This window comes from Manis javanica, chromosome 1 (genome assembly GCF_040802235.1).
Source record: "Manis javanica isolate MJ-LG chromosome 1, MJ_LKY, whole genome shotgun sequence".
Lineage (NCBI taxonomy): Eukaryota > Metazoa > Chordata > Mammalia > Pholidota > Manidae > Manis > Manis javanica.
The window spans coordinates 39922906-39942671 of NC_133156.1; the positions used below are offsets into that span (position 1 = coordinate 39922906).

The 19766-nt window shown below is 40.8% G+C and overlaps 1 protein-coding gene across 12 annotated transcripts in view; it reads right to left on the reverse strand.

Annotated features, from left to right (window-relative positions):
- Positions 1-19766, reverse strand: part of EBF1 (EBF transcription factor 1) — a 372669-nt gene that overhangs the window by 21236 nt on the left and 331667 nt on the right. For all 12 annotated transcript variants that reach the window (XM_017681188.3, XM_017681195.3, XM_017681196.3 and 9 more), the window contains one exon: positions 9719-9807. In XM_017681188.3, coding sequence (XP_017536677.1) covers positions 9719-9807 — 89 coding nt within the window. The remainder of the gene's footprint in view (positions 1-9718; positions 9808-19766) is intronic.

Here is a 19766-nt window from a genome sequence, read left to right on the forward strand (position 1 = left end):
ATGAGAAGCTTCATCTGAAGCTTACCGGACATTCTAGCACACACTCATTGTCCACAGTCTTTAAAGAAAAATAGAATTCAAACCACGGTCAAAATCTGCAGAAATTTCCAGAACAAAGGAATTAAATATTTTGAAAGGGTCTACTGCTATTAATGGAAGAGGCATCAAAAGTGTTCTAGACTAGTCTAAAGGACATGCAGGGGTGGGGGCTTCTGAACCTGCTCTAATTTTAAAGTTGATTTTATGTTCAGATTAAATGAGAGCCTTCCTCTCAAACATATTATTATGTATCATCGTGCCATGTGGCTGGAGGCACATCAGAAAGCTTTGCCTTTGTTGCAAACATGGTACAGAAGACTTCTGAATCACATGAAATTAAAGTGGGTTGTAAGCTAACACAGCTACATCCACGTAAGACATACTAACTTACATGATTGACTTTTACAGTGGGAAGAAAAAGGCTGTTTTCAAGCAGCTGTTATTGCCTCAATGAAAAAAAAAATCAATGAAAGTGAAATGAACAAGAGATTTTGTCTGAGTTGCAGTTAATACCACTGAAGAGCTATGGATAATAAAAGGTCAACAAATAAATTAGCCAGAGTGTTACGAAATGAATGATTTGGCTTATAATTTTATTGAGTGAAAATTGTTCGCTGCCTATTAGACCAGGTAATTTTTATTTGGTGCCTCAATTACTGTTCCGTAAGCAATAATATAGTGGTAAGAGCCGTTGGTTCGATCGCATGACCTCCGAGAAGCTGGCTAGGACAGTTGACGACGCTGATGGATAGCTATGCTTGGTCGCCACGAGGTGCCAAACCTCCCTCTCCTGCAAGGGGATCTCATAAAAGAAACATTACAGCTTGATTCATTTTACCAAAATGTTCGACTTTTCAAGTGTCAGCAGTTAAGTATAAATTGTGAAACCAGGTATTCCTGAGAAGAGTTACAACAATGGCTTTCCCTCCTCTTTCTGGCCTCCTGGCATTCTCTTCTAAAAGGTGTCATGGTAATTGGTGAATGGGAGCCTGGGGTGCTTCCCGCCACAAATACATTGAAAAACGGTGTCTGCACCCTTGTGATCACGACCTGCTTGGAGGTACAGAGCTGAACTTGGCAACCTCTGGCCGGCTCTTCTTATTCCAATTCATTGTACTGGTTTAAGACAGACGCTCTGGGTTAGGTCCTGCTGAGTGGCCTTGGAAATCGACTTTCTGATCAGGATAAAAGTCTCTGCTTAAAGAGAAGGCTATGCAGAGACATGCCTTTTTCAGGGGTAGGTTGTAAAGTCAGCACATGGAACAAAAACTGCCTGGAGTCAAAACTACCCTTGAAAATCTTTCAAGTGGTAAGGCCTCGGCTCTTAGAAACACAAAAGCCAAAAATTAACGACTTCTATTTCTCTTTGTCTTTTGGCGGTGGCTTCCCTTTCCGGAGTGGAAAGCAGAATAAGTATATAGTTTGAAAGTAGGAGGACCACTGAGTAAACAAAAGAGATTTCCTGTCATATGCATGTCTCACAGGTATATCGATCTGTGTGTGTTTGTTGTGTGTGTGCACGAATGCATGTGTAATTTATAGTTTTGAACAAGTACTAACATTGAACTTATATATAACAACATCAAATGTTATATATAACATTTGAACAGTATATAGCTAACCCTGAGTAAGTGATAGGCGCATGCTGGAGCCATGGTGTGCTATCTAAGGGAGGTGAACATACAGTTTGCTTTTGTTTCTCAAATGGTGAACATCATCGGTTATTATTTGTACTCCAGACAAACAGTATCTGTAAATGATGATTCCCAAGGCTTTACAGATGGTCCTGAGTATAACTGCAATTACAAACCACTGCCTTGAGACTGCTGAGTCTCAGTTCTTATTACACCAGTGCTTAACTGAAGTGTTACTCAAGACTGAAAATATTGAACAAGGTTGCAGACCTCCTAGCATCTCTGTTGTTAAGGGCTTTGGTCTTTAAGAGGAGAATGTTAGGTGGGTGGGGAGGTGGAGAGGAGTTAGCCCCTTGTTCTTCCTGTGACTTCTCCTGGAACTAATGAGTTATGATGTCCAATGTCCCGGGTCATGTTGTATGATATGACATAGGTTAAAGGTAGTCCCCTTCATCAAGAGCTCAGTGCTGAAAGAGAACTTGAAAGAGGTCCCAGAATTCAGCTATTAAAGTAACTGTTTTCACAAGTTCCTATGACAGTGACTCTGCAGCTAAAGAGAAGAAGCATCATCTCCAAACTCTGTAGGTGTTTGTTTTTTATTTGTTCTGCCGCTTTTGCCTATCTCAGCCTAGGCTGCCACTTCTACCCCATCCCACCCCTGCCATGAGCTTGAGGATTTTTAGGATTGGTTCTCAAAAGTGTCTTTTTTTTCTTAATTCTAGGAGGCAGTACTTAGGGATGCTGGCTCTGGTGTCCAGTAGAGTTGGCTCAAATCCAGGCTCTGCCGCTTACTAGCACTGTAAATGCATGCCTGCATTTCCTCATCTGTAAAGCAGGGTTAATGCCAGCACCTGGCTTAGCAGGCATAGAGTTAGTGCTTATTGAGTGATGGCCAGCCATAATATTGATAACCCTTACTTATTTCCTGGAGAATCATGGCAAAGTCTATGCATTCTTCGTGCTAATGTTTATTATGTGCCTTGAATGCTGTCTGAGATGCAATGCTGTTTGCAAGACACTGTGAAAGACTGAACAAACTAATGCTTTATATTTATATTTAAGTCTGGTGAGGTAGAAAACCTCCATGTGCCATCTGTGTAAGCTTCAGCAGGTATCTGTCCTCTCTGAGCCTCAATTTCATCATCTCTAACATGGGTATGATGTAATAATGACAAGCAGAATAACTTAACTGAAAAAATAAGTCAGCTAGTGAAAAATTAAGTAATCTGAAGAAGTGGGAATTATCACAATAATGGGGGGCATGGGCCTTTTAAATGAAGCTGTAACCTCCCGCCCCAAAAAATGCATGCTCACAACACACACACACACAATTCTATATATGATTTCAGGGGTGCACAGATCTAGGCTAAACTCCCTTGATAAAAGAAGCATAAGTAGTAGGGGACACCAAGCCTCTAATCTGAGCACATTATCAAATAGGAATTGGAATTTGCCTGTAAGTTTTCTGGCAGATATAAGAGAGAGGGGAGGGAAATACACTGCATTCCATAATGTTTTAGACAAGAGAATGCAAAAACAAAAATATTTCCTGGAATCAAACTCAAGCATGCTTTTTCTAAGAGTTAAATTACCATACGATCTGCTCTTGTTTCTGTATTTTTGTTTGGGTAGTCACTTTGCTTCCTGTATATAATGTCAGTAGAATTCCCTCAAATTAAAAATAAAAGTGAATGAATAAGATGAGAGAGTGGCTAGTGTCAGAGAATGGAAGCTAAAGATGAAGGTGTTCTTTATCCTTTTCTGAAACCCTTACTCATCCCCTTTTCTGTTAACAGGCAATGTAGTTATGCAAAGATTTCTTCTATGTATTTTCACTGATGCAACTGCAGGTTTTGAATCACTGATAGCCTTGGCATAAACACTAAAACAATAAAAGCATAATTAGAATACATTGTATACAGCCGACTCCAGTTTTATTTTGCCCTTGCTCTGTATTTATGATAAATCACTCAACACGAGCCCTCTTTAGGGAGGGTGATTTTGGGGCTTGCCTCTCTGTTGAGCAAAAACAGTGCCTGTGACTAGAGTCTGAATTTCAATTCTGCAATTGTACAGTCGAACTGAATAATATTTGGCACAACGCAGTGCACAACTGAGCCACTAAATGGCTGATTTACTAAATTATTATTAGATGAGCCCTTGCTGTTCCAAATGAAAGTGCAGTCACTGTCTTCCTTCATGGTGTGTTCAAATTGTTCTGTGTTTAAATATTCAGCATGAGGCTAATGCGAACTGATGAACTGAGACTATAAACATTCACTTTCAATACAGATAGAGCAACAGAGATGCAACATATCATGTGGCCCGCGGAGTTGAAAATGATTTATATTTAAGGATGTTTTTGCCTACTTCCATTACTTTAAGGTACTCCTAATTAGCATGGTGTTGGAAATGACTAATTCCCATGTCCTTGAAGAGCAGGCTCACGGAGGCTCAGATTTTTTCGCATGCCAATGAAAGAGAAGCCACCACGAGGATTTGCTGCTCGTGTAGTTCTGAATCTCGAGTTTATTCGTGGTGGGCTGCTCAGCACCAGTGGAGTAACAAGTCTGCTGCAAGAGCTAAGGTTTTTGACAGTCAGGGTTTTCTCTAGACCCACCCCAAGGCTCTCCAATCCATCCTCACCGCAGTCCGTCCCCCTGCAACCCACGTCCCTTACAGTCCCTATGTCCTCCACGGCCACCCTGGCACCTCACCCCCATCCCACTGGCTTCTTTACTGACACCTGCTGGAATGAAGAACAGCCTTCTGGTCCTTGGACAAATACAGTCCCTCCTCCCTCCTCCCCTTTGAGGGCAGTTATAGGCAAGCACTTAAAATACTGTGATCACTTACAGTAGATTAGAATTTTTTATTGGTGCCGTGTTGCCATAACAACATGAAGACAGCAGATGACTTAAGCTAAGCTTGCAAAGCAAAAGGCTGCTCATCTGGCAGTTGAAATGAATACAGTTCATTTCACAAGTTTCCCATATGGACTCTTAGTGTATGGTAATGAGGAGACCATATGGTGAGAGAAAATGCACTGAGAACAATTGGGTTCCAATGGCTGAGTGGGAAGTTTGGAGAGGAAGCCCGGGTGAGAGATTCTGGTGTGAGCACTCGCCGGGTTCAAGGTTTGGATGGGGTTTGTTTTGGTTTTTGTTTGGGACGGTTGTTTTCCGTAGGGGTTTTGCGTTTCTTAATCTGTTCCTTAATATGTCGGTGGTGCGAAATGACAAACATCTTGCAAATTTTGCAATATTATTCATCACAAACTGTCAGCAGTGTTTGCACATCTGACTTGCAAGATCTTTTAAATGTGTTGTTCTTAAAAGGCAACAGTACTAAGTTTTTAGACAAAGTGCAGGAAAATTTAAGCACTTCTGACAAGCAGAAACATTAACAGTAATCATTTTAAAAACACTCGCATCTTTTGCCTGCATGTTTAGCTGTAAATAATGCTAGAATGTATAAAAGCTTTAAAGTAAAAAATGTAATAAATACTTTTTATTACATTTCATAAAGGATAAAAAATGCTTGGAGCCGTGTATATGTGTTACCTATGCATGCGAATGGATAGAGATGGATCGCTCCCGCTCTCCTGACTGCTAACCAGATTGGAGACCTGGGAGGACAGCTTGGAAAAGACTCTGAAGTCAATTCTGTACTATACATGCTTCATAAAAGATGAATATAAATGCATTAGTTAGACACGGTGAGCTAAATTAGAAGGTCAGGCAGGGCTGGGAGGGCTGAAAAATCACACAACCAATGAGCGTAATTACTCTTTTTTAAGTCTATTAAGTGGTGTTGTTCTATCAAGGCTCAGGGGTATAGGACATGAAGAACAAGATAAAGTAATGTGTATTTATTACTCCCACTGGATCAATTTACCAGATATTTTCAGCTCCATAAAGCAAAATACACAAATGCTGCCTTTGTGACTTTTCTCAAACTGCTTTATTTTCTCTAAAAGAGGGACTGGATCTTGGATGAAGAACATTTGCCCTGTGGAAGCCCCCAGTTGACCCCTCTGGGTGGGGGAATGAGAGAAAAGCTGGTGAGGGTTTCAGGAGGAGGGGGCTGTGGTGTGGGCGAGGGCCAGGAGGGAGAAGATAATGACCTCCAGGCAGAATTATTTGGGCTTCCAGATCTGAGGGAAAAGTGGGAACTCAATGCTGTGGTAGCAAAGTGAGGCTTTCAAGCCCAAGGACCTGAGTTTGAATCTCCATTTTCCCACTTGTTAGCTGTGAAGTCACTGCAAGTTATCAGCCCTCTGGGAACTCTGACCCTGTGAAGTGGACGCACTCACCTTGTGAAATGTAGTCCCATCTACTGAAGTCTTGCTATAGACCTGTTTTGCATAAAGTACCTCATTAATGCCCAACAGCAACACCGTGTGGCAGCTGCTTCCTGAAGGAGAGAACTGAGCCTGGGAAGGTTGCACTGAGCACAGCATCAGTCTCGAAATCCACATCTCTCTGAGCTATGAGCCCACTCTCTTAGTCTCTGTGTTCTTCAAAACCCTTGATAAAGCCGTGCCAGGTGCACAGTAGGCATGAAGGAAACGTTTCCTGCTCTTGGCACTCGCCGCTAACCCCTGGAATGCTGGCACAGGTCAGGACCTGCTCTCCCTGTCTTTGGGCTAATGCTTGTGGCCCTCTCACAAGGTCAGTGACAAAGAGAAAGGGGATAGAGACACCTCTGGCCCTCAAAACAGAGAGAGCTCCTTGCTCAGTGTTTCTGGATTGCATCATGCACTTCAGCATCTCAGAATTTCTGACTGACCACAGTCCCCATCCCCCTCACCTCTACAATACAAGAAAAGTCAACCATGGACCCAAAGTCGGTCCCTCGAGGGCTCCTCTCCCTCCTGCCCGGGTGCAGAGAGGAAGGCAAGCTGGTGTGGAGAGAAAGAGAATGCTGCGATTTAAAAACCTTAGCCTGCCCTTCTCCATGTGCACATGAGAAAGGAAGCCAAAAAACATCTGGGGTTAGCATAATTACAGTATTTTAAGTTTGTGTGTACAGCAACTATCTCTAATGGTGAGTTTCAGGGACAAAATAATTTATAGAGAAGGATTCAGCTTGCTCCTGTTTTCTCATTTGGTGAACAGGAATGATGTCTGCTTCCCCAGTGTCTGTCACAAGAGGGGCTTCAATAACAAAGCATGTACAAGTTCTCTGACAAAGCACCAGCCAGTATACAAAGGCATATTATTATGGAAAGCTGTCTGCTAGGTCTTTGGAGCAGTTTCATTTGACAGAATATGTGGGTGGTTGTATGAATCTAGCTTTGTCTATTCACAAACACATGGGTTTAATAAAGTGTAGTTTGTTTTTTAAGGTGTGTGGTCCATAGCTCACTGAAACACTCCTGTTTGACAAACACTGACCATGATTCTAAGAAAGGTGGGGCCCATTTTTATCCATGTAACAATGGACAGCAGGAGTATAAATCTCCCGAGTCCACAGGAATACCCGGTGCTGGCTCCATCCGCCACTTCCTGACCCTGCTCTTGAACTCTTACTCCACCTTAACACTCAGAGCCAAGACGACAGCCACTCTGATCCGAGGCACACAGAGAGCTTCCTGGGGTGGGCTCTGGCCAAAGTCCCTGCACAGTCAAGTGGCTAGATGCAAGCTGTGGAGTGTTTCCTTGACACACAAATCCATTGTGTCCTTGATTACACTCCCCAAACCCAGGAAAAAGGGGCTGCGAATCTCACCATCAGGCCACTGGGGACAAAATGACACGTGCCTGTGCTATTTGTTCCACATTTCTGAACGTGATGTGCAACCAAAAATGTTTTTAAAAGCAAGTACACAAAACTCAACCAATTCCTATATCTCTTGTTTCTTTATGAATAAGAAAAGTACTTCCTGGCTTCTTTAGACCTCAACCATTAGACCTGATTTACTTCTGTTTTTCAACAAATGGTCATAGAGTGGCAATTGTGGGTCAGATCCGGGTTACTCTTTTGATCCGAATGTGATCTGCATGATGTCAGCACAATTATGATCCCCATTTATAGATGAAGAAACTGAGGCATGAAAGATAAATCATACAGTGAGTTGCTCAACAAGATTAGGATTTCCTGCTCGGCAGAGGCTGGGTTGGAAGAGCTCTCAGAGGCAAGGGTCCCACTCTACCTCAATTGGCAAATAATCGTAGCTACCTTCTGTGGAGTACTAGGTGAGTGATTAAATTAACAACCCCCCCAAAAAGTAGGAAATCGTATTATCCCCACTTGATAGAGAAGGCAGTTGAGGCACAGATGGGTAAGAATTTAGGAGGGGGGAAAAAAGAACTTCTTACCCCAGTTGAATAGCTAGTAAATGTCCTCACTCTGAGTTCCAGCCTACCCAGTCTGAGTCTCCAGTACTTCAGCAGACTCTATAGATAGCAAATGCCAAATGGAAAATGAAGATGTCCCCAAATGGAAAAAATTGGAAGGGATCTGACTTTGTACCCTCTTCTGACCGCTGAGACACCAAAGGCACTGATCCTTGGGTGGACGCACATTATTTATATCACTGTGTTGTGAAATGACCAGTTGCTGTCCCATAGGAGCTGTACGGCAACTAGGTTCTTCCAAGGCAGAGGAAGCTAAAGGTGAATGTCTCCAAGGCAGGGCTATGCTGGAGGGGAGAGAGACTGCTGTTCACTATTATTATTGGATTACTTAACTGCTCACTAAAAGAAGTCAGGGTGAAAGGGAAGGATGTGTAAGATGGAGGCCCCTTTGAAAGACAAGGAGGTGAACCGCCTGACATATCATATGGTTTCTTCAAGTGAAATGCTTTTGAGAAGTTTCTCCAGAGGTGGACAGCCTTGGGGAGAAGTGAGGCTGTTCTGGGAAGCTGAAGGCCGAGACTGCAGTCTGCGTGGTTCTTCCCTGGTGTCCAGGCACAGGACAGGCCCTTCTGCTTGTCACAGTTCTTTCTGTCTTTGGGCAGGCAGCCCCCTCCCACACCCACCGGCCCCCTCACACTCCCAGGGAAGCAGGCGCACAGGTAGGATCCCCCAAAGAAGTTTGCTGAGCTAGGAAGGATGCCAACTTAAGTTTTATGACAAGGAACAGACCAGGAAATGACATTTTCCCTCGACTGACTGCAGCAAGCAGAGGACCTCTCGTGTACTCATTTAATTATAACAGTTTTCACTTGTGTAGTACATGCAATTTCATTTTGCTGTCAGTAAATAGTGAAGGTAGTTCAAGTAATTGTGTACTTTGAACTTCTTTAGCATTTAACTGTTGTCCCCTCTGAGTCCTCGCAGAACTTGGCTTGTGCTTTTGTTAAATGTATGAGTTACTTTCTGTTAGATTAGCTGTGCATAGAGATCTCTCCCACAAATTCCTGGGGTCCAGAGATGGGAATACCCCCAACACTGACAACAGGCGCAGAATAGAAGTCAATAAATGTGAACTGCCTTCTTTCTGCATTTGGCATATATTACTCTGTCCTGAAGTTTTGTTTAATTTCACACAAGTTTGTGCCTAATTTCCTAATTAGTCAGTATGCTGCTGGAGGTAAGAGGCTCTGCTTTACTTGCTCTGTTACAGGATCTACCAATGTTTCTTCTGAGCTCTAGCTTCACCAGGGTTAAGTACAAACCCTCACGTAGGTAGAGAAGTTCCTCTTGAAAACTGCCGTGATACAGTGATTTAATACCCTGGACTTTGAAGACAGGCTGCATAGGTTTGAGTCTCAGTAATTTACATATTGTGTGACCTAGGGGAAGTGATTTAACCTCTCTTTGCTGGGCTATTTTCTTCTCCAAAATAGAGGTGGTCATAGTACCAACTTGGAGCATTTTGAGAGGAAGAAATGACTTGGCATGTTTAAAAATTAGTACATTACCTGCCACCTGAGTGCCTGCTACTTCTGTCATTGTTTACCTTACAGTACCAAACATGCAAAACACAAAAACTGAGTTGCTTATCTATGAACTAATTTTCATCAATGGCAAAGTTTTCTGCCAATCACCTGAGCCCAAGTTTCCAGAGACCATAACCCAAAGAGGAGGTATCCTGACCTTTGGCAAACGCTCAGGGTCGCCAGGGTGCCGGGGAATGACCTTCTGTAACCTTTGGAAACCATAATCGATGGTGGGTTCGTTGAGCGCTGCAATGAAGAGGTCACACAATTAGGACAATTGCAGGAAACAGAACATGATTTGCAACACTGATGGTGCAGAAAAAAATAAGTGGAAAGTCCAAAGTTTAATGGATACTGTTGAATCAGATCATAAATGATCAGCCGAATGATCCCCTTGCTGAACATTTCCACCATCTACTTCTGTTATTTACCGTGGTGGGGAATGATTCACTCAGAAGAAGATCAGTAGCAGGTCCTGAACTCTGCTTTTCTGACTAAATTCTATATTGCTTACATTATAGAAAGTAACACGGTGTTTGATGTGAGGTTTCAGGATTCACTCTGGTCAGAAGCTCAGGTCAAATGCTTAAGGGCTTGTCTGAGGGCATCCACAGATTATGAACAGTGGGAGAATTAAAAGTACTTGTTTAACTGAAACATCTCTAGTGGACCTCCTCAGGGACAATACCTCAGTGCCTTCTGTGGTCATTAGGCCTGCAGAGGGTGGTGAGGGGCAGGGGAGACTGGATCGTCTTAGCATAGAAAGACTATTCTACCCCTGATGGAGTCTGTGGAGACTTGGTGCAGCACCCTCATCTAGAATGACAGAGGGCACACCCACACCAATATTAGTTCAGGAAAAAGACCTGCATCTGCAGAGCACTAGGTAGAGCAGCTGGGCCTCTGAGAAGACCTCTTGGAGAGACTGAAAGAAGAGCAAACCTGTAATAACATTTTGAGACAATAGGCCTTGTTGTATCCGTATGCTCTCTACCCTCTTCAAATCACCCTACAATTAAAAATGATAGAAAGTGGATTCCGGTCTACCCTTTTCAAAATTCCTCCCCGGATATGAAATACCTTCAGCCTCTCTCCCCTGACTGGGGAAAGATGGAAGCTCCATCCTCTGCCCACATTCCCCATGTCCTCTAAGTGATAGGTGGGGGTGGATGGGATTTTTCTTCTTTTCTGTGTTTCCTTTTTTTTTTTTTAGTATAACCAAAGTATTCAACCATGTATTTTCTCCCATACAGAGTAAAAAGACAGTATGTGTAGTTCTGAGAGTTAGCTATACATTAGAAAACAAGTTGCCACATGCTTTACTTAAAATGCATTTCCATTAACCTAAATTTTAAAAGTAAGATTCAGACTACTACTAACTTTAAAAAACTGTATTAAATTCAAATAGGTCCCAAGGCTAATGGAAGCAATTTGTATACCAACCCAAACTGACTGGCCCACTTTTCAAAATACAGGTATGATAATCTGGTGGTTTTAAAAGGACATTTAAATTGAAAGACTGAATTTAGTACATAATTATACCAATAGAACTCTTTAACTTGTCAACTTGTAAATCTAAAAGGCTATCAATCATTTCTAAAGAGGAAATAAACCTTAAAATTCTTTGATTGACAGTGCTTACTTTTTATGTAAGAAAAAAAGGGGGTGGGGGTGGGGAAAGGCTGCATAAAGTGGCCAGAAATCCATTTACAAAAGTACATTGTTTTACAAAGGTGAGTAAAAAGCCAATAATTACACCTCCGAAAGACACATAAATCAGAGTAAGTACTTTTTTCCTCACTTGTCTATTTTAAGTTGGAGTGAACTTCAGGTAACTTTTGATTAAAAATATTTTTTTCCCAAATGCAATGCTTATGGAAGTTGTTAGTAGAGTAGCATTTTCATTTAAGACAATGTAATCATTTTTGCAAGTATGAGATTCAGCCATCTTCTCCTCCTTCCCCCACTTCCAAACAGTAAACTTTAGACCTGTCTCTTGTGGAAATTAACTAAAATTAGACCCAGGTGTACCAAATCTTTCTATCTATACTAGTATATGAGTGAAGGCACAATATTTATTATTCCTCCCATTTTATGAATTACTTTCTAAACCCTTGAGAAGAATTCTTTTTTCAAATTAGACTTGTAGAGAAAAAGCCATAGAACTCTTTATGCAGGGAAGCTGTTACTCGTAAAATCCAGTGTATTTAATCAAGAAATGCATGAGAGCAATGGGAACGAGCACCCAGGTTTAAGTTATATATCACATCCATCCCACACGCATAATGCTAATTGCCATCAGAGATGTTTTACCATAAAAATAGCTTTAGACAATTAAATGTATCATTTTAATAGCTGAAGACATAATTCAGCATCCTGAAAATTCTAATTCTTGGTTTTACTTTTCAGTGTAAGCCACCAATAAAACTTGAATTGTTGACCCACCCCTTCCATTGTTTGCATAATGAATTAATTCCTACAGTGTCAAGAAACCTGGGGTTGTTAATGGAATGACTGTCTGATGTATTGAGTAGGGGGAGATATGTTTATCTGTCCACACAGCTAACTCACAGCAGAATGACCGACACTTAATATCTGCAATTAAAAGAACCAATTCAAATACCATATGGAACTAATAGCTAAAGACCTGAGTAGTCACTCTGCCACCACAAAGAGTAATTGAATTAAATACCGTAAACTCATTATTCAAAGAAAAATAAGCATCTATTCTATGGAAGTATACTATATGAGAGGAAATATCTCAGATAGTGAGACAAAGGCCTTTAATGTATTTCCCATGCCTTTATGATTTACTCTACGCTCATATTTTTAAGTATATTAACCTGCCCTCAACTTAGGCAGTGAATATTACAATAACATTGTCCAGTGCTGTAGACAAAGGTAACACTGAAAATACATAAGACATATCTTTAAGCTCGTTGTCTTAAATTCAAAGGTGCCAATGATTTCTCTGCTTGCACAGACTACAGAAAAAAACACAAACGAATTAGTGAATGAGATAGGTAATCTGAAAAAGATTATTACGTAAAAATAAAAACAACCTGATAATAACGGATTGAGTGTCTAGTGAGGAGGATGGTCAGATGGTGGTAGAGCCGTGGAATGGAATGTGATGCGATCCTCACGTGCAACGCCGTAGGAGAAAACATTTATGGACATACAATATGTTGCTAGGTTCAAAAGCAGATTATAAGAGTTTATATGTACAATAAGGTTGCTTTGTTTTTAAATGAACATACATAGAATAAAGAAAGCGTGTCTGGGTATAAAATGCCTAAAGTAGTTATTTCTATGAAGTGCATCTTGAAAGTGCCTTTCTTCCTTCCCTGGGCTGTGCATTCTCTAAATTTTGCACAATGAACGTATATTACTTTTATAATCAGATAAAAATGTTAAGAGCAAGAGATTGTTGCCAACATGGAATTTGACCTCCTTGTATAAAGTAATGACATAAGAAACTATGCCTTAAAAGGGGTCTGTATACCCTTTAATCACCTTGCATAGGTTATTACAGACCATAAGAAAAATAAGTAGTATACTTTTGGCCAGTTGTATAAATATGTGACTATTCATAAACTCTCTGAAAATCAACAGAGAGGGTAACAGGGAGGAATCATAAAGAATGGTATATTTATTTCATCAGTGGGGGCAGTCGTACCTTAGGGACATACGTCTACTCTGCAAGAATGTAATATAAAGTTAATCCTTCAACAAAGTGACCTCATTGTATTCAAGCACAGGGCTCAGGGGGCATGGGTAGAAATGGGACTAATCCATTTTTTCCCCTAAAACTTGGGACAATTGCGAGAATGCAGCAGAGAAATAAGAAAAAACCTAATGGGGCGTAATTAGCCACAAATAAAGAAGTATGAGAAGCTTAGGTTGAAAAAAGATAAACCAGACGAAGCTGTAAACTGCCAAGGGCAAGCAATGATGAGAGCAGCTTCTGCGGTCCGGCCTCCAAACACCTAGGCCACACTCTCTGCAGAGGGCGGGACAGGGGGTCATCCTACCCCGATTAGGAATGACTGCAGAACAAGTGAGTCTCACAGGCTTAAAAAAAAATCTGTGATCCCAAACATAAAAGCCCTAATTTTTAAATCATCAGAATAAAATGGGACTGATGTGGGCATTTAAACAATTCCATAAGGTAGCAAAATCTCCACTGAGTTAACAAATGTTTTCAGTACCTACCACATCTTCAGAGAGCATTTGTAGGAATTAACTATTTTGTGTTACAACACCAAAAGCCTTTAAAAATAAACTTTCAGAAAGGTATACGTAATCCAACCCAACAGACAGATGAACCACTCTGATTGTAGAGTTGGAAAGGCGACTCCATTCTCACAGGCAGGCTCCCCTCTGGCCCAGAAATCCATTCTCTTGCCTCTCTGAGGATCAGATGGTGGGTCACCACCTCTGCTCCTGTTTCTGACAAAAGCTTCACTAGGGTCACACTACACTTAATTGGGGACATATGTATTTAAAAGTGATCAGGCTACTGAGGAGTCACAAATATTTGCATTGAAGATATTTTCTACTGTCTTGTTCCAACTTAGAGGAAGATACATATTAGCTAAGTCAGCTCAGTAGGACCTATGGAGCTATGTGCATATACCACAGTAGGTCTGAAGCTGTCCTTAAATGCATAAAAGCAGGACCAACTGTTTCTGCACAGAGAGGAAATTCGCAAGGCAGACATATCAGCTAAGATTTCAGAAGTGTCCTCTCACTCACAGCTATGATATGATTCTGGGAAATGGCTATTGGTAGGAAGCACAGGATACACACACACTGCTTGGCATTTCAGCTGCATTGAAGTCACTACTTTTCCGAAAGTAAAAGTGAATTAAATGGGTAAAGAAAATGAAACGAAACCACCTCATCTGGCCTTGTGCTGGGACTGCTTATAAATGGCCTGGAGTGCCTTCGCAACCTCACAGTATCAGACTCCCCTAAAGGAAACCAGTGACTTTCTATGAAGAACCAGTCTGTACAGAGCCCTTCTCCTTGGGGCTTCAACCAAGGTCCCGGTAAAGACTGTACAGCTCTGCTAGCCAAAGCTATTGTTTACAGGGTCCAAATGGCCAAGCAGCAGAAAATACTTTATGCAAAGAAAGTTCAAAATAATACAACTAGAATGAATGACATGATCACAAAATCCATTCAGAACATCTGCTGATGAGTAAATCCTCAGCAAATATATATATATGTACGTATATATATAAATAAGATGGTGGCTTTTTCATATGCCTTTAGTCTTTTTTCTTTAATCCACTTCACATCAAATAAAGAAATTCTCTTTAAGGAGATCCGTTTGCAAATTAAAATCAGGTAGCCAGGATGGATGCATTCTCAGGAAAACTGATTTTTCTCTTTTCAGAGTTTTTGAGAGAAATCACTCCTCCAGTCCTCTTTCACTTCTTGAATACTTATTCTCGGAAACAATGGAAATGAGAGGTTGGAGTCCTGTTCCTAAACATGGGAGAATAGTGCTTTGGGTGCCATTCCAATGTTAGTGTGCAGAGTTCTCTGCTTTTATAGCTCAGCCACTTGCTGCAGCGTTTCAACATATTTCTGGGGTTTTAATTTCCTTTTTTTAATGGTTGTGTGACATGATGTCATTTTGACTGGAAATAAAAAGAAATGCAGATATTAGGAAGGTAGTATTTATATTCTATTGCCATTTAATGTCCAAACAAATATCTAGAATCTATGCCAAGTAATAAATAAAACCTCATAGCAGAGGCAATGATAAAACTAGCACCTGGGCTTCCAAGCTTCCCTGGTGACTACTCTATATTTGAACTAAAGGAGTAACAGCAAGCATTTCCCTTCCAGGCAGATCCATTCTGGGCATGAGAGTTATTACATATGTGCTAGGCAGAGCCTTTTTGTTCCATAATGGCCCCATTTTTCCCTCAGTCACTGAATTAACAACCAGAGGTAAACAATAAAACAGCATGTTATCTTCACAAACCTACTTTTAAGACTGACTTAAAAATATATAAACCGAAACCTCAACCAGAAACCCAAACAAGAGCCAGAAATATGGTTGATGAAGAAATTTGTTGCATTTCCAGCCATTTGGGTATTTCATTACTGGCACCTTAATGTTCAGTGCATGAGTGGTTACCCGGATCGTCCCTTCGTGGAGGGATACGCTCCCTAAGGAGCCTAAACCCAAGTTCCTTGCAAGCAGAGCACACGCTCTCACTGGGAAATGCTTTTTCACTGACTCGGAAGCCTGTGAGTTGCAGGGGAGTTTTGAAAAGAGGCTTGCCGGACTGCAGAAAGCTGTGACTGAACCAGAGGGTGTCAGGGCGAAGCCAGCATGGGCAGGATTTACCAGCACAGGAACCAAAGGAAAATTTCCAAACTGGCTTTGAAGAGGCCCTGACTTCTTATTTGTAGTCTTCGAACCTCTTAATGTGTGGCAACAACTCTGAGATTTAAAAACCAAGCAAAGGAAGTAATACCTCTCTCTACCGAAGTTGTAATGGGAGGCATGAGTCGGCTGCATGGCTAAGCCGTTTACAGAGCGGAGCCGGGGTTGCACGCAAGGTGAGACTGAAGAGAGAAGGGAACTGGAAAGGAGATCGGAGCCCAGCATGATGAAACGCAGGGACTCTTGGAGAAAGAGATGCCAGACCCTGAGGACTGTCACTTGGAATGCAAAGAACTCGTATGTTTGTGAAGTGATAACTCTTCCAGAAGCAAAAGCAATCAAGAGCAGGAAGAAAGTCAAGAGTGACTTGCTTTTGTGTTTCAAAATGAAAATAGCTGTACTGTTTTCTAAATCTAAAATTAACACATGGTATAAAAAGTTACAGAAGAAACACAAAAAGGGAGGAAACGCCCCCTAATATTCTCCACTTATATATAATCGCTATTTATCAGTTTGTATGCTTTCAGACATTTTCACAATACTGTTTTACATAAATATAGATTACATACATATTTATACCCACCTCATTCTTTTTAATGTTGTAGCATATTGTATTGTACAGATGGCCATAATTTAGGTAACAAATCTCCTGCTAATGCGGATGTATATTTTTTCACCAAAACTTTCACTGATGTAAGAAGCACTGTAGTGAACAACACTCAGGAGAAATTCTTGGATAAATCCATGAATATGTACATTTGAAGTCTTTTGATGCATGTATTTCCTAACTATCCTTCATAAAATTCATACCAATTTACACTTTGATGGATTATTTTTTAAAGCATCTGCAAAAGAAAACTAATTTTTCAGATTTTTGCATCCTGAATTCAGTAATTCTGTAAGTTATAAGGACCAAAGGTTTTCAATAGATGTAACGATCACAGTGATTACTTGTAGGGGTATCATTTTAAATACACCCTGAGGCCACCTAAGACCCTTTTTCCAAGTAATACCGAAGTGCTTCATAGACTTTCAATATGCTCTTGACACAGATGTCAAAATTATTCTTGCTAATTCAAAGGTGAGAAACTGAGGCACAGAAGAGCTGCACCAATCAGAGCAAAAGTCTCAGTGCTTCCCTTATGATTCCAAGATGACTATTTACTTTAATACTGATGAGTCTCAATTTGTAGCATACGGACAAGTCCTGCTACCAAATCAATTAAATGGCTCCTCTTTTTTTACTAAGTATCTGTGAAACAGAAATCCAGTACTAACAGGAATCTTGTGCCCAGATTCCTGACTTCATAGAGGTGAAAAAGTCACTCTGCCTCATTTATTCACCTCGGGTTCACCATGGCAGCAAACTTGAGCCTTTTGGGGAGGCCACCTTGTATTTTACTTGCCCCACAAATGATCAAGAAACTCCTTATAGGTCTGAGTTGGGCTCTCTAAGGTCACTTTGTCTTTTGGGAACAAGAGACACATAATGCTGTGGAGATACATAATGCCAGCAGGGAAGACAACAATGGATTTATCCACAGTCGTTATTTTCTAGAAGATCCTTGGTGAGAAGTCGCTGGCAGAAGTGGAGCATCTCCTCATAAACAGACCCCTTTCTTGCCCTGGAAGGTTACAATCTATCTGAAATGGGAAGTAGGTGAACGTACAATAATTAGGGGAAATTGTACTGCTCTCTAATTGTAATAAAGCTGATGAGAAAAGTTGCCCCTGTTATTGCATATGATGTGCTCTGATCAGCCTGGCTTTCCAGGAGCCTTGATTTAGATTTCCAAATTTGATGCAAGTTTAAAACTAAAATTAAATCCCTCAAGCAAGCAGAAGCTTGAAGACCTTTATGGGTTTTTTTTGTTTTTGTTTTTTGGCCTTTCAATCTTTTTTGTTTGGGATGTTTAAAAAATAATTTGGATCATTTATGATTAGGTTTCCAAGCCAGATTTGCTCATTTCAACTAGAAGGGGAGGAAAGTTTTCACTGTGTAATGGATGACGGTGTTTAAGTATTGAAAGCCAACACATTCTGCCTTTCTTTCTTCGCATTTAAGGATAAATATGTAGTTTTCTTCCCCACTGGCATATCTTCTGATATAACAAGAGTAATATTCCTACTATAATTGTTCCTCAGATTTCTTCCCAAAGAGTTTTGACAGTAACTGTTATCAAGGGGGTAAAATCACCCAGCCTGTCTGATAAACATGTTTTCTTGTGTCCCCACCCCAGCGAGTGCTTGACACTGGACTTTTATCATCCAGTGTGTGTTCAGAATGAGCTTAGAACAGCAATTGCCGGGAATAGGCAGGCGATAAACCGCATTGATTTAACACATCTTGTTTTCAATCATGTTTGGATTTTCTGAGCACGCATTTTTCCTGTACTCCGGCTTGTAGCTTTTATCTGACGAGCTGATCCCTTTTCACTGGAAAATGAAAAGGTCGCACAATAAGACACGGTTTACTGGAACTTGAACACGCACCAGGGAAAGTATTTTAGATAAATACTGTCAGACACAGTGGAGCTGAATTTCAACAACACAATTGCTAAACAACAATACTTATTACTCTCCTAGAACAAGCTACCGGCAACTTCTGACTCTCCGCAGGGAACAGCACCAAGTTCAGGCTCCCCAGCTAAGCAACCCTTCCCTTCTCTGAGCCTCATGCTAAGCAAGCACAGAGTTCTGGGCTGAAGTCCTTAATATTTTTCAGACAACTCAAGAAACTACACCCACTGTTCACAGAGTAGTTTCCTCTAAACTAGTGGGCCCGTTTCAGAAGAGTTGGCTGATGAAGTAATACCAGAGATCTGTAGGCAAGTCAGATTGGGAGAGGAAGAAAATCCCCAAGAAAAGTGAAATAAAAATGATGCCAAATAATCCATTAATTCCACTAATAAGACAGGAAAGTACTTATAACTGGGAGATATTAGAGGCTTAAAGGATTATTGGTAATATTTTAATGTGTCAAAGAGAACTTACAGCAAGTATGTATGCTATGTAGAAAGCTTCAGTGGCCTTGCAGGTAAGCCCAGATGTTTTTATCAGCCTAAACTCCAACATAAATGGCATCATGATATAAAATAAATGAAGTCAGCCTTCTTCAGTATTAACCCAACCTAAGTAATTCTTATTGGAGCATTAGCCGTAGACACAGCCAGAAAGTCTCCTCTACCTGAACAGGGAGTCTGGAACCCTATTGATGTTTATCGTTAACACAAACTCTGATTATATCTTCATCCACTGTCTACTTCAGAGTTTCTCAAACTTCCTATGTTCACAATACCTTGGGTGTCTGAGCAATCTCTTCACAGTTCCTCTAGGCCAAAAGAAATGCCCAATAATTCTATTTATTAACTATGTAGGTCCAAACAGCTTAATATTTATATCCTAACAACTTAGTACCCATTGAAAAAAGTACAAAGAACCTAAAAGAGAAAATACATAACAATCTTTTTATTTTATTTTAAATCAATCACAATAACTTACTAATGTGTCCTCCTGGGGCACTGCATCAATTCTGAAATCTTGGAATAAGTGGATGTTGCCACACTCTTTTCTATTCCGCACTGATTTTCACATGACACCTCCTCTTGACCAAAGTAACTGCTGAAAACTCAGCTTTGCAAATCTATGACACCACCAAAAGGAATGCCATTCAATCTAATGTTAAGCTATGAACTAGTAGTTTATTGGTATCAAACAGACTTACAGTGTTGCTTGTTTCTCTCAAATCTAAAATATCCCATGACTCCCCTGTAATTTGCAGGGAAATCTTGTTCTG